Genomic DNA, 21,026 nt, shown 5'->3' with positions numbered 1-21,026 from the left:
GCGGCGGTGCGGGGCGGGGGGGCTCCGGGGGTCGCGGCGGTGCGGGGCTCGGGCCGGGCGGAGCGGGGGGTGCGGGGAACGCGCGGGGCGAGCGCCGGGAACGGCGGAAAGGGGAGCGCGGGGCGGCCCCGGCGGCCTCGGCTTCCGCTTCCTCCCCTTCCTCCCGCCGGCACCGCGGCGCGGGGCTGCGGTCCCGCGGGACCGGCGGGGGAGCCGGGCCGGGAGCGGCTGCCTTACACAGCGCGGGGACGGTCCGGGGGCATCGCGGAGGGCCGGCGAGGCTCCTGCGCTCTGCCCGGTTGTGCTGTGTTTGGTTTTAAACGAGAAGGGCTCGCTCGCCGAGCAGCGTTTGGGTTGGGTATCAGGGAAAGGCTTTTCCCCGTCGGACACCGAACAGGCTCCCCTGGGTAGTGGTCACGGTCCCAAGGCTGACGGAGCTCCAGGGACAGGGTGGGATTGTTGGCGTGTTCTGGGCAGGGCCAGGAGCTGGATCCATGGTCCTTGTGGGTCCCTTCCAGCTCAGGATACTCTGTAGTTCTCTGAGCTGTTTCTCAAAATATATTTAACTAAATTAGTATTTTACATTAAAATAAGAAATTAATAATCTATAGTATTATGTATATAATATATACTATAATTTACAATAATATAATAATGTGGTATAATATATTATGTGTAAAATCAATAAAAAATAACATTAAATCTATTATTTATTACAAACTTAAAGTTATAAATAAAAAACAAACACACATTATGTTGTTATTTATTATATCTTACATAATGATATATACCAGAATAAAATAATATGAGTAAATTAAATAGGCCTTTAAAATAGGCTTTTTTTTGGGGGGAGGTTTCAGTGGGTTAGATTGAAATAGTCCCCCAGGGATCAAGCAAGGCATGGTAGGACCTCAGCTTTCAGGGCTATGAGGCTCAGGGCATTTAAATATGTACACACAAGCCAGTGTGTACTCCCTGTACTTCCAGAAGCTCCTAATAACCTGACCTTATTTGTGAAGTGTGTCAGACCAAAATTCAGGACATGGAGGTGTGATCTTCAAGGCTGCTGTGCCACTGGATTTACTGTTCCAAACCGTTTCACCCTCTAAACAAGATGTTCTGTCAATACTTATTGTTTTGGGCTCTGAAATTCAACCATTTGTGGATTGGTTTTTTTTTGGGGGAGCAGGTCTTAATCACAAACCCAAGGGGGTTTTTTGAAGAGTTTTAATTTCTGTGCTTGCTAAATTGCCACGAAACTGCATATTTCCTATGAAAAGTTTTCATATTTAGTGTCGGAATATGTAATCATAATTAGTAAAAAGCTTCTTTTTCGTGTAAAACTCCAGTAGTGTGATTGCCTGCCAGGCCTTTCAGATAGAAAGCATCATAGCTGGATCCAGTCTTTGGTTTTGTACACAGCTGATAAACTGTCCTACTGTTTTAGATGTTTCCTTCTCCCAGAGCTGGTTCTCCTTTTGCAGAGATAACCAGCAAAATGATGATTGGCTGCTTACAGTGTTTGCTCTAAAATCCATGATATGCCTTATGTAGCCTTTGGAGGAAAAATAGCCTGATCTATTGGTAATTGTGGTTTTTTTTCAAGTTTAAAATTAATAATGGTCTTCCAATCCTGTTTTTTAAAGGAGAGCATTGTCCTCAGCTTTAGCCAAGCTTTCTGCCCAGCTGCTTCAGTGGGTCCTCGTCAGTATTTATTTTAGGTGTTGTAAAGGAACTTTTCTTGCTCACACGGGTATCCTGAGAAGGCAGGGAGCGGAACATCAAATGTTCTGCTGATTGTTGTTGCCACAACACTTGCTTTTCCACTGTTGTTCCACTTTTGACCTGCTTCTGTATTAACTCTTGATTCCAATTTTTGGTTCTAAGAACGCAAATTGAAGATCACTGTTGCTTAGAATTTAATTATAAAAGAATTATTCTATGATTCTTTCCCCCCCACGTAGGTGTGCAAAAATGGCCAAGAGAATTGCAGAGAAGGAACTGACTGACCGAAACTGGGATCAGGAGGACGAAGCTGAGGAGGTAAGTTAAGCATTAGTTCCCCCCCCACACACCCCTGCAGGTAGCAGAATAGTTACTGACATGTGCTGTTCATTTTGTGGGTAAAACCTACAGTAAAACTGGTTAAAAGTGCAGCGACTGAAGGTAATTTTATACAAGCGAATTTTATAAAATTGCTTTTTATAAAGCTTCCAATGTATGCAGACCCCAGGGCAAAGCAGCTTCTGAGACTTCAGATGACATCAGTAGCTCAGGGGAAAGGAACTTTACATTCCTAGAGGGAACCCCAGGCTTGTTAAAATGCTTTTGGATTCTTCAAATGTGTGAGAGGTATTTCCTGAATTCACAGGAAAAGCGGATTTGGTTTCTTGAGATAAATTTTCTTTATGTCTTGTGTGGGTTTTTTTAAGGGCCAATAATAGTAAATTTCAGAACTATGTTAATTTTAGCTTAATGTCCCCACACAGCTAGAGAAATTAGGCAGTCAAATGTTATGTTTCATCTGAGGGTAAAAAGAGATTTTAATGTTTAGTGTCTCATACTTATGGCCCATGTTTATCTCTGACCAAACTGTACTTGCTTCTGTCCTACTGGAAGTATTAAATGTTTAGACCTGTAAATGTAAGAAATAAAACTGACTCTTCCAGGAGTTGGAATATAAGAAAACTTTATTTCCTCACTTATTACAGGGTAGTAATGAGCCATTAGCTGCCTTTGCTAATGTTTGAAGTACAGCAAGTTTCCAGGTATCAAGTAATGTCCAGGTCCTTGGCAAGTTAATCACTGCCGTGTTTTTGGGGTGGGTTGTGGTTTAACTCCTTCCCTTGTTTGTTAGGGAGCAGGGTTAGAGTTGTGTTCAGAAACCACTGCGCATTTTGAGAATTCCGGTGATGATTCCCTGGCTTTCTCCTGCAGGTGGGAACGTTCTCAGTGGCCAGCGAGGAGGTGCTGAAGAACAGAGCCATTAAAAAGGCAAAGCGCCGGAATGTGGGATCCGAGGTAACGGGGGCACTGGACACCAGTGTTGGGGACGGGCTCAACTGCAGAATACGGCACCAGGCTCAGGTTTTCACTTCCCTAGGCTTGTGGTGATGCTGCACAAAGTTGTCATTTCACTCACCAGCTCACGTGTGCAGATGGGTTTTGGCTTATTGTTCCATGGCGAGGAAAAGGTGAGAAATGGTTAATTAGTATTGACTGGGTGAAGAGAGTATTTCTGAAGCAAAAATGAAGAGTGTTTCAGACACAGTGTCCTCTGCAGATTTTGTGATCGAGTACAGTCTGTCTTTGCTTCTCCCACTGGTCACATTGCAATATTTTGGGTAAATCACAAATGTTTCGTTAGGTGACTCCAAAATAGGCTGTTTTGGATGAGGGGCTTGAAGTGTTAAACTCTTAATTGCAGTTTTAAGTGCTAAGAGCTGCTGAAAATAAACCTGCAATTATAAATATATTGCTGTGTAATTATTTAAAGAAAACAACGTGCTATGAGCATCTGAATAGGTAGTCAAACACATCCGCTGCTCTGAACAACTTCCATGTATCCACTTCCTAGATGCAGGTTATTTTCATACCAAACATCCGAGTCCTCCAAAAGCAGTAGCAGTGTGTCACAGGGAAGCTGTTTGCTGTGTTTGCATAGCTGACACAGTAATGCACGGAATGACAGGCTGAAAATAAACCAGGGATGTCAGGGAATATTAAGTGGGGATGGGATTTGTGTGGAGGAGATGTGTGTAACTGGTTGTCTCTCTTCTTTTCTCTCCCCAGTCTGAAAGTGGAGGAGCTTTCAAAGGGTTTAAAGGCTTTATGTTGCCTTCTGGGAAAGGAGGAGGTGGCTTCGGCGGATTTGGGAATGGTGCAGGAATGAAGCCTTTGGAAGGGCTGTCTAATGGAAGCACTGCTGTCTCTAGCACTCCTCCTTTCAGCAGTTTGAAGACCACTCCCGAAACACAGTCAGCATTTGGTAAGTTCTAAATAAGCATATCTGAACACATTCATCAATAAAATCTGTATTTATTAGTGAAAAAACAAGTTCAGACCACCCTGTAGTTCTGTTTTAAGGTTTTGAGGCTTCATTCCTCTTTGTGAGATTTCTTGAAAAGATTTTGGGCTGCTGGAGGGACAAGTTGTCAAATGCATGCAGTCTCGAGAGGTGGGAACTAAATTTGCATTTGCTGTAATACTGGAGGTGGAAGTTTTATAGGCACAAATGGGAATGGAAGAAACTGGCCTAAGACACTCTTGGAATAGTATAAAGCAGCTGGTACCATGTTCCAGTTAAACAGTTGTCCCAGTTCTTTAAATTTAATTAAAAAAAAAAAAAACTAATAGAAATTGTCCATTTAGTAAGACTGCAGTTCCTTGATGTGATTTTTTTTTTTAAGATCTTGTTTCTGTATATTTTGCCATTCTTGGTAAATATGTGCTGCATAGCTGAAGTCTTAACCTCTTTTCCCCTGCACACCTGACATGGCAGACAGTCTTTCTAGAAGTGTATCTGTTACATTCATGCCTACATTTTGAGGCACTTGGAATACTTTGGCAAGTCTAATGGCAAGTCCCATGCTTTGGAATTCCCTGAGGAATATTAGCTCTGTCCCTTTGTGCTGGAGATGGAGACATGTGACCACTGCCACCGGATTTTGGAGTCTGTGTGCTAGAATACAAGTGGTGGAGTTTTGAGCTCTGGAGTAACTTAGATTTCAGTGAGCTTGACTAAATTAGGGGAAACTGAAATACTCAGTGAGGATTTTCTTAGTTTGCTGCCTATGTTTTTTATATGGAAACCAATTTTGCAAAGCATGCAAAATTGTGGGCTAGTGCACTCAGGGTGTTTTAAAGTGTAATTAGCAAGACCTAACTTGACTATTTTGACTTAGTAAGTGTTACAGTGTTATAAAGCTGTAAAAACTTTGTGAAATTTTTGGCAAAATACAAAACTTGTACTTTGTTCTATACAAGATTTCTTTTTTTTTTTTTTTATTCACTAGCATGCTCCACCTACTTTGTGTGTCCCTGAACAAAGTAACCTTTCTAAATTTACAGCGTGGGTCTGTCTCACAGCACAGTGTGCTCACTGGTACAGCAGTACCTGGGGCAGGGTCAGGGTGGATCTCAGGGGAAGGTTCTCCCCCCAGAGGGTGGTTGGGCACTGCCCAGGCTCCCCAGGGCAGTGGGCACAGCCCCAAGGCTGCCAGAGCTCCAGGAGGGTTTGGCTGATCCTCTCAGGGACAGGGTGTGACCCTTGGGGATGGTCCTGCACAGGGCTGTGGGTTGGACTCAGAGATCCGTGTGGGTCCCTTCCCACTGGGCATATCCTGTGGCCCCAAAGGATCATAACTGAGCAGGGATGAGTGACTTGGTAGGGAATACCGGGAACACTGGTTGGGCTTTTCAGAGAGCTCTGCTTTCTGGGGGAAGACAACGTTCTTAGCCACGTTCTTGTTGTACCAGGGTCGCCCATGTCCAACGGCCCCGGTGCCGCAGCGTTTGCCGAGACCAAGGCCGGGGGGGGCAGGCAGGGCTCCTACCACAAACAGCTGGCCGCCCTCAACTGCTCCGTGCGCGACTGGATCGTGAAGCACGTGAACTCCAACCCGCTGTGCGACCTGACCCCCATCTTCAGGGACTACGAGCGCTACCTGGCCAGCATCGAGCAGCAGCACGGCAGCGACAGCGGCTCCGAGGGCGAGGCCGCCGGCACCCCCGGCGCCAGGGCCGCCCCTGCCTTCGGGGGCACGAAGCTGCAGGGCTCGGCATTCCTGTTCAACAGCGGCAAGGCCGAGGAGGCGCCCGCAGACAGAAAGGCCGAGGCCGAGAAGAAGGAGCCGTCCTTGGGAGCCGCCTCTGCCGTCTCCTTTAACTTTGGCAAGAGCGCCGACAGCCCTGCTCTGGGCTCCCTGGGCTCAGGAACGCTCAGTAGTTTCTCCTTTTCCCCTGGGAATTCGGGATTGTTTGGAAAAGACGCAAACCAGGCCAAGTCTGTCATTGCGGCACCCACCAGTTTGCTGGAAGCTCAGGCAGAGAGCAGCAATGCCGATGAGAAAGGTAAATTCTATTTATTGCTGTTTATAGTTACTTTAGTGGTAAGCTGTGAGTGTGTGCCACTTAAGGATACTGCGAAGGTGCAGCAGTAGTAAATTGAACAAGATCATGGCCTGGAGCTGTGTCAGGGCAGGGTCAGGTTGGATCTCAGGAAAAGGTTCTTCCCCAGAGGGTGGTTGGGCACTGACCAGGCTCCCCAGGGCAGTGGGCACAGCACCAAGGCTGCCAGAGCTCCAGGAGGGTTTGGACAATGCTTAGAAGGGAGAGGGTGGGATTGTTGGGGTGTCTGTGCAGGACCAGGAGATGGACTTCATCCTTGTGGGTCACTCCAGCTCAGACATTGTATATTCTATGATTCTGTGATCAGAACTGTTCTGGAATTTCAGGTGCAGAGCCACGCCAGTAATCTGCAGATCCCAGCCATGCACACAGTTTTAAGCAACACCAAAAGTTTGTGCTTATCAAAACCTTTGTATTTCTGTCAGATTTACACTTTCTCTAATAGAGTATAATCCTTTACCTGAAGACATGACTTGAAAAGGTGACATTTAAAGCAGCTGGTATGTTCTCCTTTGAGTCTGCAGGACATTTCGATCCCTCTGCTTTTCCCAGTAGCTTTATGAAGAGATTCCCATGGTAAAATGCATGAGATACAGAACAACTGAGTCCATTTTATTTAACAGACTGTAAGGCCACCAAAGTTACACCAAAGCTTTGCTCTTTGCCTACACTGGGTACAGTGAGCTGATGGAATTCCTAAGAGCTGAGGGACTGGAAAGGCATAATCTGCCACTGTCTCTTGGCTGTCATTCCCACAGTGAATTCCCTTCCCCCAGGTTAAACCTGGTTGTTGGAAGTCTTTATTGTGCTTTACTTGAATTTGTGGAGCATGTTCTTTGAAATGTGAAAGCTGCTTTGTGCTAAACCCCAAGGTTTTGACTAATTAAGCTTTGTATTTTTAGGGTTTGGTTGTCTGGTAGGGGTTGGGTATTTTCACCCCACTTAAACTGAAGATGAGGATGGAGTTGTTTGAGGGGCTGAAGGAAAAGGAAGTAACACTTCTTTTTCTGTAGCTGAAGCTGCTGCAGAGCCCGGAGGGACTGAAATGTGTTCTGGCCACACGTGTCCATGTCAAACATGGTGTGCACAAGGGAGCTCTAAGTGCCAAAAACACCCTGCAGGCTCTGTGCTCACAGCATTAACAGATTCAAACTTTCTGTTTGAAGGAGGAGAAGAGGAGGAAGAAGAGCCACCAAAAGTCGTTGTTAATGAAATAAAAGAGGATGATGCTTTCTACTCAAAGAAGTAAGTGACCCTGACTTGGAAAACAAAATTCATACCTGCATATTGCTAATCTTCACTGCAGTGCATGATTAAGGACACCTTCTTTACTTTGTAATTGATAAAGCTTGTTGGGAACCCATATAGAGTATGAACTTCTAAAAAAGTTTATTACAGGCAAGAATTTGCAATGCCTTACTAAAATTCTTCTGTATCTTGGAGACAACAGTAATAGTTTGTGTTCTGGTTGTGATCTGTTTTTTACAAGTGAAGATGTTCTTGCCTTCATCAGGTTTTGTGAGGTTTAAACTGCAGGGCTACCACAAAAATTTCATGCTGTGCTGCTGGAAAATCCACCAGCTGCTCAAGTTATTTGCACAGCCTAAAATAAGACTCTTCAGCTGGAAAATGGTGATTGTTGTGTGAAAGAGTGAACAAGCTGTGCTTTTAAGCTGAAAATGAGACCAGCTGTACTAGAAGCAGTTTTTCAAGGCATGTTCAGTAGTCCAAGTAATTGACACTCAGCACAGAATTTGTCCTGCTACCAAAGGCCATTAGTTTTATCTGAGAGAAAGTGTGTTCTAATTTATTAGGAATGGTTTATTAGGTTATTAGAACTTCACTTAAAAATGTTTACAAATTGTACATAAAAGTTCTCCCATAACTTCAGAACATTACAGCAAGTTCTTTGTAATTAGTGTTTTTTAAATTAGCTTGTACAGTTACTGCTCCTCATAGACCCTGAGAACAGGTTGCTCTGCACTTTACTTTTCCCTGAAAGCAGTACATTTGTCATTTCAGTACTGAAAGAAATAATTACCTTTCTCTTTGAACTGCAAGTGTTGTCTGTTAGCCCATGAAACAAGGTCAAGAAGAATAAAGATTATTTTACATCATGTTAACTCCTGGTTATCCTTACTGTGAGTCAGATGGGTGCCTGTACTTGGTGTACTTAAGAGATATTGTTATGTCTTCAATCTCTACATGACTGCACAAACAAGGGGTTTGAGTTTGTTTTATTTTTCCCCCCCCCCCCACAGGTGCAAACTGTTTTACAAAAAGGATAATGAATTTAAAGAAAAAGGGGTAGGAACATTACATTTAAAACCAGCAGGAAATGAAAAAACTCAGCTCCTAGTCCGAGCAGATACCAATTTAGGTAAGTAAAGTTCTTCCAGTAGCAAGTGTTGATGTGAAATTCCTTGCTAAGCATTAGGCTGGTTTTGTGGTAACACAGCATAACAGACACAGTTAGTGAAAACCGTTCTACTTTTTATTTTCTCTGAATAATTTCAAGTATTGAACAAGCACTTGGATGCCTCTCCTGAGCATTACAGAAGAGAGCATGTGAAGCTGTGGATGGAGTAAAAGGTTGTGGTGTATGTTTGGAAATTCCTTCCCCCTACTTGTTTACAAGCTTTTCTCCATCCCTGGCTTGAGTGGCCTTGAAGCTTGGCTTAAGGTCCAGCTTCCATAAAACTGAGTATCTGGTATGGTTGTAGAATCCCTGAGGACTAAAGCCAGGCTGCACTGAAGGCCAGGGTACATCTCAGCTCCCTCCTGCCCTCATCCACAGCGGGGTGTTAGGAGTCTTTCCTTTTTCTCCAGCTCACACACGAAGGCATTTGAGCTTGGGGATTCCAAGCTTGGGGTTTCTAGAAGCTACTGCAGTCATAGTGATGCACACTTTCCTTTTTGCTGTCTTCACACAGTGCTGTATTCCTTTCCTAAAATCTCACTGTGTTGAAAAACTGAACTGGAAAGGGAGGCGAAGACTGACTTTCCCCTAATTCTGCTGCCATGTTCTGAGCTATTTCCCAGGTCTATAAATGTGTGTGTCTCCTGTGGAACCAGACTGGAGTTTGTTTGCTGATGTTTAGTAGCCCACTAACCCTGGAGCTCTCGCACTCACTTCTCCCTTAACCAGCTCTGTGGGAGGATTTGGGGATACAAAGTACTTCCTGCACCCTGGTTTGTCCCATTAACACCTCTGTCTGCATCAGAACTAACATTTTGTTTCTGCTTCTGAACTGCACCCAATGGTCAGAACTAAGCATTGGGACTGGATTCCACACTTGCTCCTTCTGCCTTTTCCCTGTGTGTCCCTGCTATCATATTCTTCAGGCTCCTCCCTCTAAAAAAGGAGGATGCAGTATTTTCAGAGATTTCCTCATTCCTGCTGAGGAAGGAAATCTGAGAACAGTGGCCCTGAGCAGATGCTCAGGGAAGAATAAGACAAACATACCTGCTGTTTGTGAGTTGCCTTCCTTCCAAACCATCCTAAATCCCTGTTCAGTACCTGTACTAACACTGTATTGCAGTAAAAGCTGAACAGTGGCTAATGGTCATTTTTTCCCCCTCCTCACCCGCAGGGAACATACTGTTGAATGTCCTAATTCCACCTAAGATGCCATGCACAAGAACTGGGAAGAACAACGTTCTCATAGTTTGTGTCCCCAACCCACCGATCGACGAGAAGAACCCGACTGCTCCTGTCACCATGTTAATAAGGGTGAAAACAAGTGAGGATGCAGATGAGTTGCACAAAATCTTACTGGAGAAAAAGGAGGCTTAAAATAAGTCGCAGTCAGTGATTTGAGGAATTATTGCCAAACTGCTGCTGCTCTTTTTTCCTTCCCTAACTTCACTTGAACATTTAACTCTTTACTCTGATATTAAGAACTGTTATAGGAATTCTGGAAAAAATTATGTGAGGAAAAGCTAAACTAGCTAATAAAAGCTTTAATAGAACACAAGTGTTGGACTGTGCTCCCTCATTTTTCAGTGTCTAAATGCAGGACCTCTTCTGGATAAAGCACATGGATATAAATCCAGGCGTATGTTTTTAGCACCGCTCGACCAAATGGACTGAAATCTGAGCACAGAAACATGGTACCAGAGCTTCCTCACAGACTGATGCAATGCAACCACCTCCTGCTTTGAGAAGGGAGGATGTCCAAGTTTACCTGTTGAAACTGTTTGTAGACTCCAGATTTTTAATTTTGATTGGTCTGTTGTATTCTTTCTGGTGAGACTGGTTTCTGACTGGGTGACAACACTGCACCCCACCACAGATGATTTGTACTGTGCTGTGTCTGAACTCTTACAGACCCACGTGCTTTTGGGACTCAGAGACTGCAGATGGTGACAAGAAAATTTGCTTGTGTAGTCCTGTTGACAGTGGTGTTTTCTAGAGAAGAACTGTCACTTCTGTCCTTACTGTAGCAACAAGCTCATGATGTGCAATAGTAGAAGCAGACAACTGGAAGACAGTTTATCTGGGACCACACCAGCATCCCCTGGCTCCTGACACACCAGAGGCCAAGGGCTGCACTTCCACGATGGTCCTTCCAAGGTGTTTGTCCTCCCTCCTTGGGCCACTCCTGCAACCCGGCCGAGGCAGAGCTGTACGTGTTGTATTTGTCCTGCTGCTGGTACTTTGCTGAGCAGAGCTCTTCCCACAGCCAAACTTCAGGGCTTTTGTAGACCTCTGTGTTGCCTCTGGTCTTTCCTTGCCCCTGTGCTGAAGCTGCAGTGCTGTGCTGCACAATGTGCAGCTTTAGGACAAGCTTTCTGTTGCACGTAGGGAGCGCTGGGTTAATCTAGAACTTAGTTGTCAGCTGTGTTAAAGTTACCCATGTGGCAATAATTCATGGATCAGAACACTGATTCTGGTCTTGGTTTCCATCTCAGCATTATGTCAGACTCTGTTTGGTGGTTTAATCCTTTTCTTTTGCAAATCTTCTTCCCTAGTAATTGTTTTTCTACTGCACTCCCAGCTCTGGGACCTCTCCAAGAGCTCGGTGTTCATGTTAAACTTGAAGTGCTCTCTGGCTCAGCTCTGGAAGATGGAATGAACATGCCACCCTGCCTCTGGCTAATGTGACACACAGGAAAAACCCTGCCCTTCCTTAAAAAATACCCACAGGCCATCTGGAAATCCACCCTACTGGCATCCTGTGGGCAGGGAAAAAGGAGTAGCACCATTTGCTGAGGTGCAGCACATCTCACCTGTCCCTCCTGCTCCGGGGGGACAAAAGCTGCCTCTAGGCCTAATTTACTGCACAATTCAGGTTATGGCCTTTTTTCCCCCTCTTAACTAAAAGGAGGAAAAACTTGATAGGATCTACAGCCCTCCTGACCAAAGTTCAAAGACAAAGGCCTTTGCTCACGTTTCAGCTACGCTTGGCTACAGGAACTGCATTTTTAACACTGAAGTGTAAGAGGAGATTTTAAGGTATTATTTGAAATATAAACTGGTGCCTTTGGGGGTTTCTTTCTGCATCTGGCTCAGTACTTAAACGCTAAGAAGTCAGTGACATTACTTTCCTCAAAATAAGATGCTTTTTTAAAAAAAAAAAAAAAAAAAAATCTTGCTGCTACCTGAATTGGAGGGCGTGTGTGCTCACTGTGCATGAATGAAAAGCAGAACATTACCTGCCACTTTAGTCCAGGCTCAGGTCTCGGGTCCAAGGGCTCAGTTAAATTTGCATTTGTCTTTTGAGTGTTGTCTTACCCTGTTTCTGCAGGCAGGTTGGTAGAGCAGAGCTCTGGCTGTGCATCCCCTGAGGAGCAGCTCTGTCCAGGTGTGTCCGTGGGCTCAGCCTTCTGTTCCTTTGCTTCCCAAAGCTCCTGGCTCTGGAACTGCTCCTTCATCCAGAGAAATGTGGACCAACAGGCTGACCTTGCCCTTCTCTCCTCGTGCTGTGCCTCTGCAGTGGGGCAGGTGTGGGGTTCTGCACACACACACATGGCCCAGCTCTGCCAGTGCAGCTCTGCCCTGTCTCCAAGGGGGAGCACAGAGGGTAAGGGAAAATAAGTAGAATAATAATGAATGGTGTTGGGAAAAATTAAACCTTACCATAGCCATGGTAGCAAGTCAGGTCTTCCCCTAGCTGTGGGAAAGACTGAGATGAGACACCTGAATTCTTCAGTGCATGCATTTATCAGCAAAGGCAGGGGAAGGTAAATCACTGAGATGTTGTATTCATTAGCGAGTCAAATATATGCACAAACATACAACTGTAAACACTTACATGGGGAAAGTTGCCCCTAAAAGAACAGGGAAGAATTTTACTGCAGATCAGACTTTAATCAACATCAGTTCCTGGTGACCCTGCCATTATCTGGATTATAGAGCAGGAAGTCACACACTTTTCCCTTGCTGCTCAGGTCTAGAGCACAGCCCTTCTGCAGCACTGTCAGAACAAAGACATTTCTGAAGATGCTTCAGTTTCTAGTCGAGAAATATTAAAATACACAAATGCTGTAAAAAGTCAGAGATTATGACATAGAAATAAAGGCCTAAAATGAGTTAAAAGCAAACGTTAGTGGAGAGCACAGACATCAACATACTAATGCCTTCATAACAAAGTGGCTCATGCTCTCCAAGGAAGGAATTTTGATCAGAATTGCTACTCCAGGAGGCATTCCTGTATCTTGGGAGACATTTGATGTATTTGACAGCTGGATATCAGACACCTGATGTTAAAGATGCAAGTTCCTGCCCTCGTTTGCATTAATGCCTTCGCTGTCCGTAGGTGTTTGAGTGTCTTATGGATCATCCACTCCTCCTGCTACTCTGACTTTGGAGTTTCAGCTGCTTAGAAATCTTTCCTTTCCCTCCCACCTCCCCGCCCAGAAAAATCAAGATCTCTGCTTTTTAATTCTCAGAATCATTGCTAAGGGAGAATTATTACACTTGGTTTGAATTTTATTTTAAAATATTAATTGCAACATGCAAGGATTTTTTTTTTTTTTGTTTGTAATGTACTTAAAATTATCTGTTTGGGAGCACAGTAGTGTGTTCCTGTAATCCTTTTTGGTTGATGGATGTAAAAGTTTAAATTAAATTTACAGTTCAGATGAACATGTTGTAGAACATAAACGAATCAGGAGGTTTGCTTTGCTGTTACAAACTGCAGTTCAGCTCCCTTTGCGGCACTGTAACATTTAAGATGTCCTTAAAGACTTTCTTTCTGATGCCTTAACTTATTTGCATTTGAGAAAATTTTGTAGCTGGTGCCTGTGTGCAGAAATGAACTGACATTAAACAACTGAAGTGGCATGAGCTAGTCTAAATCCAATGAAAATGCTGAATGTGATGATTTGTTAGTTGTTAATAGATTTCAAAACGCTCTGAATTTTTCAGTGGATCCTTAAGTTTTACATAACTTGTCATGTAACAATGTTTTCATTAGTTCTGATACACTGAGGACGTGTACAAAAATCCATGGAAAATGTGAATAAATGAATGGGAGATTCATTTGTCTTGTGTCAATCACTGTCATTTTGGGTGCATAACACCATTAATAAATTGAATTTTACAACCAGCTGCTTGCAGGTGAACTCCTGCCTGGGAAAACCCTGCTGCTAAAAGAAGGATGTCCTGCCCTGGCCCTTCCTCACTCAAACCTGGAGTTTGTATCAGTAGAGAGCCTCACCTCTACCCAAACTGCTCAGGATGTTTGGAATAAAGAAACAGAAGCAGAATTTACATGGTTTGAAGTAGTCATCAATATACTTACCCACGTTTCTGGTGGGTTTGTGCACTGCTCGTTTTTTTAAGGCATTGTTTAGAAATTCTTGTTTGCACCTGAGCATCCTGAACATAGTTAGTTTGGTGGGTATTACTGTTAGGGACATCTTAACCTTTACTGAGGGGTGACACTGAAAAGAATCATGGCTGGAAGTCTGCAAAGGCTTCAAAGATCCGAACAGAAACGTCCTGTCGGGGCAGTACCACTGAGGGAAAAGTGTGACACTGCTTTACTACCTTAGAGCACAGATGGCAATAACACAGTACAAAACCTTTTGTCTAAACGAGTTCTGGAGCTCCACCTGAGCTGGTGGGCGCTTGGGGCAATTCTGGTGTCTGCAATTCCAGGGAAAACTAGCAGGTTGTAAAAAGCAAATTCCTAACGCTGAAGAGAAAACGGTGGATTACACACCAAACTTAATTAATCTGGCAGTGCCTGAAATCTCTGTTTCCTTACCTTTACAGTGAGGTCAGAAATGACTCCTGTGATCAACCACCTGTGCTGATCTCCTCCTGAGCTGGGCAGGGCACCACGGACATCCACAGCAGGGAGCATGGCATTCCGAATTCGTGCTGAGATGAGAGCCTGGATAATAACTCCTCCTGCTCCTTGATGCTACATCCATCACTGCCATTTTCCAAGGAAAACCCAGTCTGACACTTGCAGTGATGAAAGAAGGTTCTGGCCACCCTCTTGTCCTTGGGGAGCAAAGCAAAGCCCCCACACTGGGTGCAGCCTTAAGGCATTCACTGCTTCCAGCGGGGTTTGGATGAACACAAGGGTTGCATCCGAATTAAAGGCCGAGTGCAGGACTTGGAAAAGTCTGTAGACTTGTAAACTGCTCCTGCTGAATCTCCCCAGCAGGAAAAGCAGAACCACAATGTCCAGGGGAGATGGGAGGGGACAGAGCAGGGGTGAGTCAGCAGACGCTGCAATGCTCAGAACACACAATTTCAGGCAGCCCAGGGATAAAGGGTGAGCTCGTTCTTGTGCCACTGCACAAACCCTCACTGAAGTTCTTCCTGAACTAATCAGGAAGAAACCATTACAGCCATCAGTCCTCACTACCATGCACTGCAAAAACTTAAATGTTAATGACTACGTAATTAAACATGGATCAACTTAAAAGGGTTGTTCTAAAGGCAAAAAGCTTTTCCAAGCAAATTCAGGACCACACTGACTCTTACCTTCTTCTCCCTTACCCAATGCCAAGTTGTCAGACTGACCACTGAGAAAAAACACAATTAATAGAGTCCATGGTTGTTTAAGAGGTCTGTTTATTGGCTGCAGGGTCCAACACTTTCTTCACTGCTGCCATATGCAAAGTCACCTCTGTTTCTGGTGCACAACGTTCTCCTTGCTCTTTGTTCACAGGGCTCAGTACAGTGCCAGCATGATTTCCAACCCATCACCTTTTAAGCAACACTGATGAACCGATGGGGCAAATAAAACCCAAACCATGCAACATGTGTTAGGCTGAGAAAACAAAGCTGAGAATATTTATATATTTACACAGAGAACGTTCAACGTTGCAACTCGCTCGCAGACTCGTGTTCCCCTGACCAGGTGTCCCAACAGCTACATTCTGGTGTAAAATACTCCTTCTTCTTTAAGGTTTGGTGTAAAAGCTACTTATTCCACAATGCCTTTAAACTGGATTCTACCACACCTACTCGTGACACAGAATTCCTACAGAGCAGCACCACACACTGCCAGTCACACCCCACAGGACACAGTAAGGCATTCACAGACCTCTGACTGCTCTGACCACAGGAAATCCATTTTCCAGAGCTTTCAGCTGTGACCTCTGGAAACCATGAGAGCCTTTCAAACACAAAGGGCGAGTCCCTAAGAGATGGATTGTTCTTCCAGGAACTTTAAACTTCTCACTCCTTGACACTGCTACACATAACACAGACAGAATTTAAGACTAATACATTAATTTCCTAAATAAAAATTTGTTCTTAAACCCCGCTGGGTAACAACAGGGCTTAGGCACTTCTGAAGGTTTTGTCTTACATCTGTCTTTAATATGGGGAAGTTTCAGACTACAAAATACAGGACAAGCAATCATCTGGAACGGGAACAATTAAGGACTGGCAAGAAGCAGGTCAATAGTCTAAGAGCACAGACTGTTTCTCTGGACTCCACATCCACACAGAACTTCAGTGACCACATGGGATTCTGCACATGAGAGTCTGCTGGAAGAAATCTGTCTGCAGAGCCAAGGACTTCACTGTCTAAATTAAAACCTGTGTAAGAACGTACTTTGGGAAAACCACTTCACCGTGAAAAGCCACCTGTGCAAACAAATCTCTTTTCTGGAGAGCACACTGTGCCCAGAAAGGGAAAACTGAGTGACAGCGACCCAGAGCCCAACACACCCAGGCCTTGTGAACAATGAAGACCAGGAAAATGGAAAGAGAAGGAAAGGGGACCACACAGACTGGGTTAGCCCAGACAGCTGAAAGACTTGTGGCGCTTCTGAAAACAGCTTCTTCTGAGAGGAGAGGTGGAATCCACCCTGTGCTGGCTGGCAGTCAGAGAACACAACTTCACACACGTGGTGTCTCTAAGGCAGAGCAATAATCTGCTAATACGAAATAGCTGATTTAAGAGATCTCTGGGAAAAAAAAAATAAAAAAAGGCTTTGTACTTGTTAAATTGACAGCAGTGAAAAGCCTGCAAAGGGTGAGAAGATGCACATCCTTGCATTTGACACCTAACAATACACAACATCCATGAAGGGCCCAAGCCTCCATCTCCCCAGGGAGTGAATGGGCAACAGGATGGAAGGAGTTAACTGAGCAAGGAGGTGTGGTGGGATTCTGTAAATAAATAAATAAAGCTGTTCTGCAAAGCTTCCCAAGCATGTTAACCCCCTGCTGCATCCTCAAACAGCACCAGAACCAGTGGAACCCACTGTGCTCCAACAGTTCAGAGCCAAAGAGCCTTCATGGCCTGCAGGACACACCAGCTCCATCCCCAGCAATTATTTAAATGGCCAACAGAGGCTTAAACTGGTTTACTGTTTAGGAGCTACAGGATTAACCATCCTCCAAATTAGTGGGGTGAGAGGTTCCTATTAACATTCCCTTTTCTTTTTCGGTGTAGTGCAACAGCATGCTAAGGGGCCAGCTGTGCCATCCTGACCCAAGCAAAACTTCGATGAACTTCCCTGTCAGTCTGTCCACACAAGGACAATAAATTATAACTTTCAGGGTCTGTTTAAAAGCAGAACAAAATGTGGAATTTGATAACAGAAAGTGGGAACCACGGGCTATACAGAAGAAGTCCAAGTCAGTTGTTTAGAGAAGGAATAACTGAGAATCTGGCACATCTTTGTTTCTGAAAAGCACTATTGACATTCAGTAGACTTTCTGACCTCTATTTTCCATGGATGGCCACGAGGGCATACCTGTAGTCCTTTTCTACTAGAAAAGGTGAGTCTTCCACGCACCTATAGCATATCCAACTAGCAAGATACAAGAAATAAACTGATTTTTTTAGGGCACTGCAGCCCTTCAAACACTAGACACCAAAATGCACCCACGTACATGTAACAAAGCAGACGACACCTCCTGCATGACAGGTGTGGGATCTGAGCTGTGCCTTCAAACTCATGCACTGCTTAGAGCCACTCTGAGATTTGCTGCATCACTCCTCACCTGCTCTGAGATCTTACACAGCAAGGTTTGCTCAGTCTTTCAAATCACACAAAACGAAGCTACCTAAACACAACACACAACACCAAGGGAGTATTACAAACTCCTGTCGACTGAGAAGTGTTCAGGCACCTACCACTGGAGTTCCTGTCTGGATACATTTCCCTTTCTCACGTGTGTTATTCCTCTGGCTGGCTGACTGAAAGGTTATCAGTTGTCATTAGGAGCACAAACACCAACCCTCTCTCCCTTCCCTCCCCAGTGAATATCTAAAGGAAAACCAAGCACTGGTTTGCCCAGTCCAGCAGTATCAAAGTGCAGAATGAGGAGCACACTGAGAGGCTTGTTCTCCAGCTGAGGAGGGGTTTAATTCCCAGCCTGGGCCAAGGGAGAACACTTGTACGGACTGACATCAGGCACTGACTACCTGGGGATCTCAGGTAAGCACCAGGCTGCCTGGCAAGGTCCTTGAGAGGGCACTTCAGCTGCTGAGTGAGGCGTCCACCTGTGCCCTGGCTCAGGGACAAAGCCTGGGGCAGTCAGGCTGGTGGGAACACCCTCACATGCACAATCACACAACCACAGGCACCGGCCAGGGCTGCACTGGAAAGTGGCTGTGCTGCCAATGACAAAGTGAACACTTCCCTGGTGCTGCTGCAACACATTTGAAGCCAACTAGAAGTGGTCAGCTGTCCCTGTCATACACTCATGCTGCCGGTGTAAGAACTGCTGCCACCCCGTGCTGAGGTGACAGCCCCCAGGCCGGGCCTCAAGCACAGACAGACCTCCTTACCACGCTGGAGTCACCACGGTGGGCTGAATGGCAAATTTAGTCTGCCTTTATGCTGAAGTGGAGCTATTTCCATGGCATCTAGCCTGAGGGAAAAAAAGCAGAAAGTCCTGTTTGAGAGGTCAAGTCATTAGATGCTACTGAGAGAACAACAGCAAAGCACTTGGGCAAGGCCAGGTATGAGGGAGACAAAGGTCCAGGCTCAGAGCACGTGCCATTTGGTAACTGCAGCAACAGCATCAGGTTTGGGTGCTCAGAGTCTGAAAAGTGACAAAAATGGCATCTTTGCTCTCCCTCTGTGCGTGTGGGGAGTCTGACATGCCCCAAGACACGTCAGCCCTCCTACTGCTGTGCCAGCTGTGCAGTCCTAAATAAACTCAAGTATGGACTGGCTCCCATATCAAAAGAGTGAGCCAGAGCACAGTAGACTCAGTATTCAATAATTTTGTTTTCATATCCAGGACAGCAGAGTTTTGCTGTTTAGAGAGAGCTGCACTTCATGTGTAAACATAAGGCTGTTTTCCTGAGAGCTCCTGACACACCACTTTGAGACCTCCCATTACGCAACTTTTAGTCACTTTTCAGAACAGAACTATGTTTCCATCTTTTGTATTTCCAGAAAACTCTCTGTGCTTCAGTATGGAACAATCAGGAGACAGGGGATCCGGGCGAGCTGCCCGACCATTGATCAGCTCTCATGCCCTCCTTGGCTACAAATGGCACCACAAGGATGACTCTACGTACTCTCGAGTCCAGTGCATGCAGGAGGATGTTGGTTACTGGGAAGGTTTTAGGCCCTGGAGTCCGATCACGGCCTCCTGTTTTTCCACTTCAGACTCAGACTGGCATTGACTCAGCTGAGAGAGAGATAAGCAGCATTAGTACTGGAGATGAACCTCGGCTTTACTATAGCAGCACATTTTAGCCTTCTTTTCCCTGGCTTGTTTTCTTAGCCAGCTCTTGAGGATGAAAATGTTGCTGTTCTTTGGTAGATACGGAAATCCGTCAGCAGAGTTCACCTGTCCTAACACTGACACACGAAAAATGGGAACATTTTCAGCCTCTTTTAAGCTCCGACCTGACCTGCTGCACGTACCAAAATGGCAATGTGTCTTTGTAGGCTCTTTTTCCCTCAGCAGGACACGACTCTCTCATCCCTTCACCCCCCACCCGCACGAAGCCGTTCCCACGAGGAGAGGGCATGGCCAGAGTCTGTGGAACTATGTCCCTCAGCAAGTCAGTAGGAAATTCCCAGAATGTTTCTCTCAAAGAGTATAAAGTTTAGCACATTCTGTACATATGGTTGGTTTCTCAGTTATAAAGTAAACACAGTAGCAAACTGTCCAAGAAGTGTTGACTCGGTTCAAACGCAGCCCCTTCTCGTTTTATCTTGCTGAGAGAGTCCCAGTCAGAAACACTCCAGCGACGTGGGCATTCGGTGTGTGACAGCAGAGGAAGGAAGAAAGAGGCACTTTTGATCGGCTGGTATTCCTGGACTTCCCTTTTTTTCCCGCGGAGGTTGTGTTCCGACACTAGGTGGTAGTGCTGGCACGGGAACCCGCTGTGCATAGGCACTTGGCAACTCGGCTCCAGGCAGGGCCCGCTCGGCTATGTCATCAGGATCGGCTTCTGCCGCACTTCCAGGATATCTGCGCAGGGGACACAAACACACGGCGGGCTTAGGGAGCTCCTGGAAGCAGCCCCAGCCCCGGGAAGCACATGGACTGCAGCACAGCCCACCGGGAACCTAAAACGTCCCAGTTCACCGGGATGCAGCCGGGAGGGACTGAGGGATGGGAAACTGCAAATCCAGCCCTTCAGGGTGGAGAGGACAGCTGATCTACCCTCGTTTATACTGGGATGAAGCAACACGTGTCAGACACGGGGCCGCAGCATCTTCCAGGGAAACAAGTGTAAGTGGTAATGAATCAAGGGTTGGACTTGATGATCTCGGAGGTCCCTTCCAACCCAGCTGATTCTATGATTCTATGAAGTGCCATTAACAAGAGATGCCAAGGGGTTTGCCCTTTCTTGAAGGGAGAAATGCAACACTCCCGAGCCCCTTAGAGAGACTTCTGAATCTGAAGATGTGGGGACAAATAATTCAACTGGGTCATCCTTTCTCTACAGCCCAAAGCCTACATTTCTGCCCTCAAAAAGCTACCATAAAAGCCACTCCTCTTTTTGGCTCCTCAGCTCCATATTGTCCAGATGTGACAGAATATGAACCTGTAAAATTTCTGCCACGATCATGGGCATCTTTCTAAATATGTAAAACCAACATGCTGGCAAAGACAGTACACTGGGAGAAGTGGAAACTGGGCTGCTACGTCCTTTTGAAGGCTACATAAAGAACAAAGAACATGGGAGAAGGGAGCACACAATTAAGAGGCTGATCAAACACAACTGCACAAAGAGGATGACATGAGTAAAAATTGACCTGCAGCTCCAGAGGGCTCCATCCACACTTATAAAGAATTAAACACAGTGGGAGGAGTCCAGTGAAGGGCCACAGAGATGATTAAGGGACCGGATCACCTGACACACGAGGAGCAGCTGACAGAAGTGGGACTATCTAGCACAGAGAGAAATCTTATCAATATGTATTAACTCAAGACATTTTAAAACGTACTTTGATCACTGTCACTAGGATTTTAATATCTTAGCACTGTCTTCTCCCAG

The 21,026-nt window shown here is 45.4% G+C and overlaps 2 protein-coding genes across 7 annotated transcripts in view; one reads left to right on the top strand and one right to left on the bottom strand.

The window, feature by feature from the left end:
- The first annotated feature begins 1,488 nt into the window (after positions 1–1,488).
- On the top strand, positions 1,489–13,615 carry NUP50 (nucleoporin 50). Its single transcript, XM_027660691.1, has 8 exons — positions 1,489–1,584; positions 1,965–2,043; positions 2,938–3,021; positions 3,793–3,988; positions 5,479–6,072; positions 7,296–7,374; positions 8,391–8,509; positions 9,723–13,615. Exons 2-8 carry the CDS (start codon positions 1,975–1,977, stop codon positions 9,923–9,925), a joined length of 1,344 nt encoding a protein of 447 aa, XP_027516492.1. The 5' UTR covers positions 1,489–1,584; positions 1,965–1,974; the 3' UTR covers positions 9,926–13,615.
- A 1,533-nt stretch (positions 13,616–15,148) lies between these two features.
- Positions 15,149–21,026, bottom strand: part of KIAA0930 (KIAA0930 ortholog) — a 40,523-nt gene continuing 34,645 nt past the window's right edge. For 3 of the 6 annotated variants that reach the window (XM_027660692.1, XM_027660695.1, XM_027660694.1), the window contains one exon: positions 15,149–19,993. In XM_027660692.1, the coding sequence (XP_027516493.1) occupies positions 19,953–19,993 (41 nt within the window). In that variant the 3' untranslated portion in view covers positions 15,149–19,952. The remainder of the gene's footprint in view (positions 19,994–21,026) is intronic. The other 3 variants (XR_003530506.1, XR_003530505.1, XR_003530507.1) reach the window with 3 other exon arrangements.

The sequence above is a fragment of the Corapipo altera genome, unplaced genomic scaffold (genome assembly GCF_003945725.1).
Source record: "Corapipo altera isolate COAL_440 unplaced genomic scaffold, ASM394572v1 239, whole genome shotgun sequence".
Lineage (NCBI taxonomy): Eukaryota > Metazoa > Chordata > Aves > Passeriformes > Pipridae > Corapipo > Corapipo altera.
Note: the sequence above shows the minus strand (reverse complement) of the source record. Positions and strands in the feature narration are given on the sequence as shown.

Excerpts from the sequence above, each read along its gene's own strand:
- NUP50 (XM_027660691.1), top strand. The coding sequence starts at position 1,975 with ATGGCCAAGAGAATTGCAGAGAAGGAACTGACTGACCGAAACTGGGAT. Across the intron at positions 2,044-2,937 it reads AGGAGGACGAAGCTGAGGAG|GTGGGAACGTTCTCAGTGGC; the intron begins GTAAGTTAAGCA and ends TTTCTCCTGCAG. Across the intron at positions 3,989-5,478 it reads CGAAACACAGTCAGCATTTG|GGTCGCCCATGTCCAACGGC; the intron begins GTAAGTTCTAAA and ends TTGTTGTACCAG.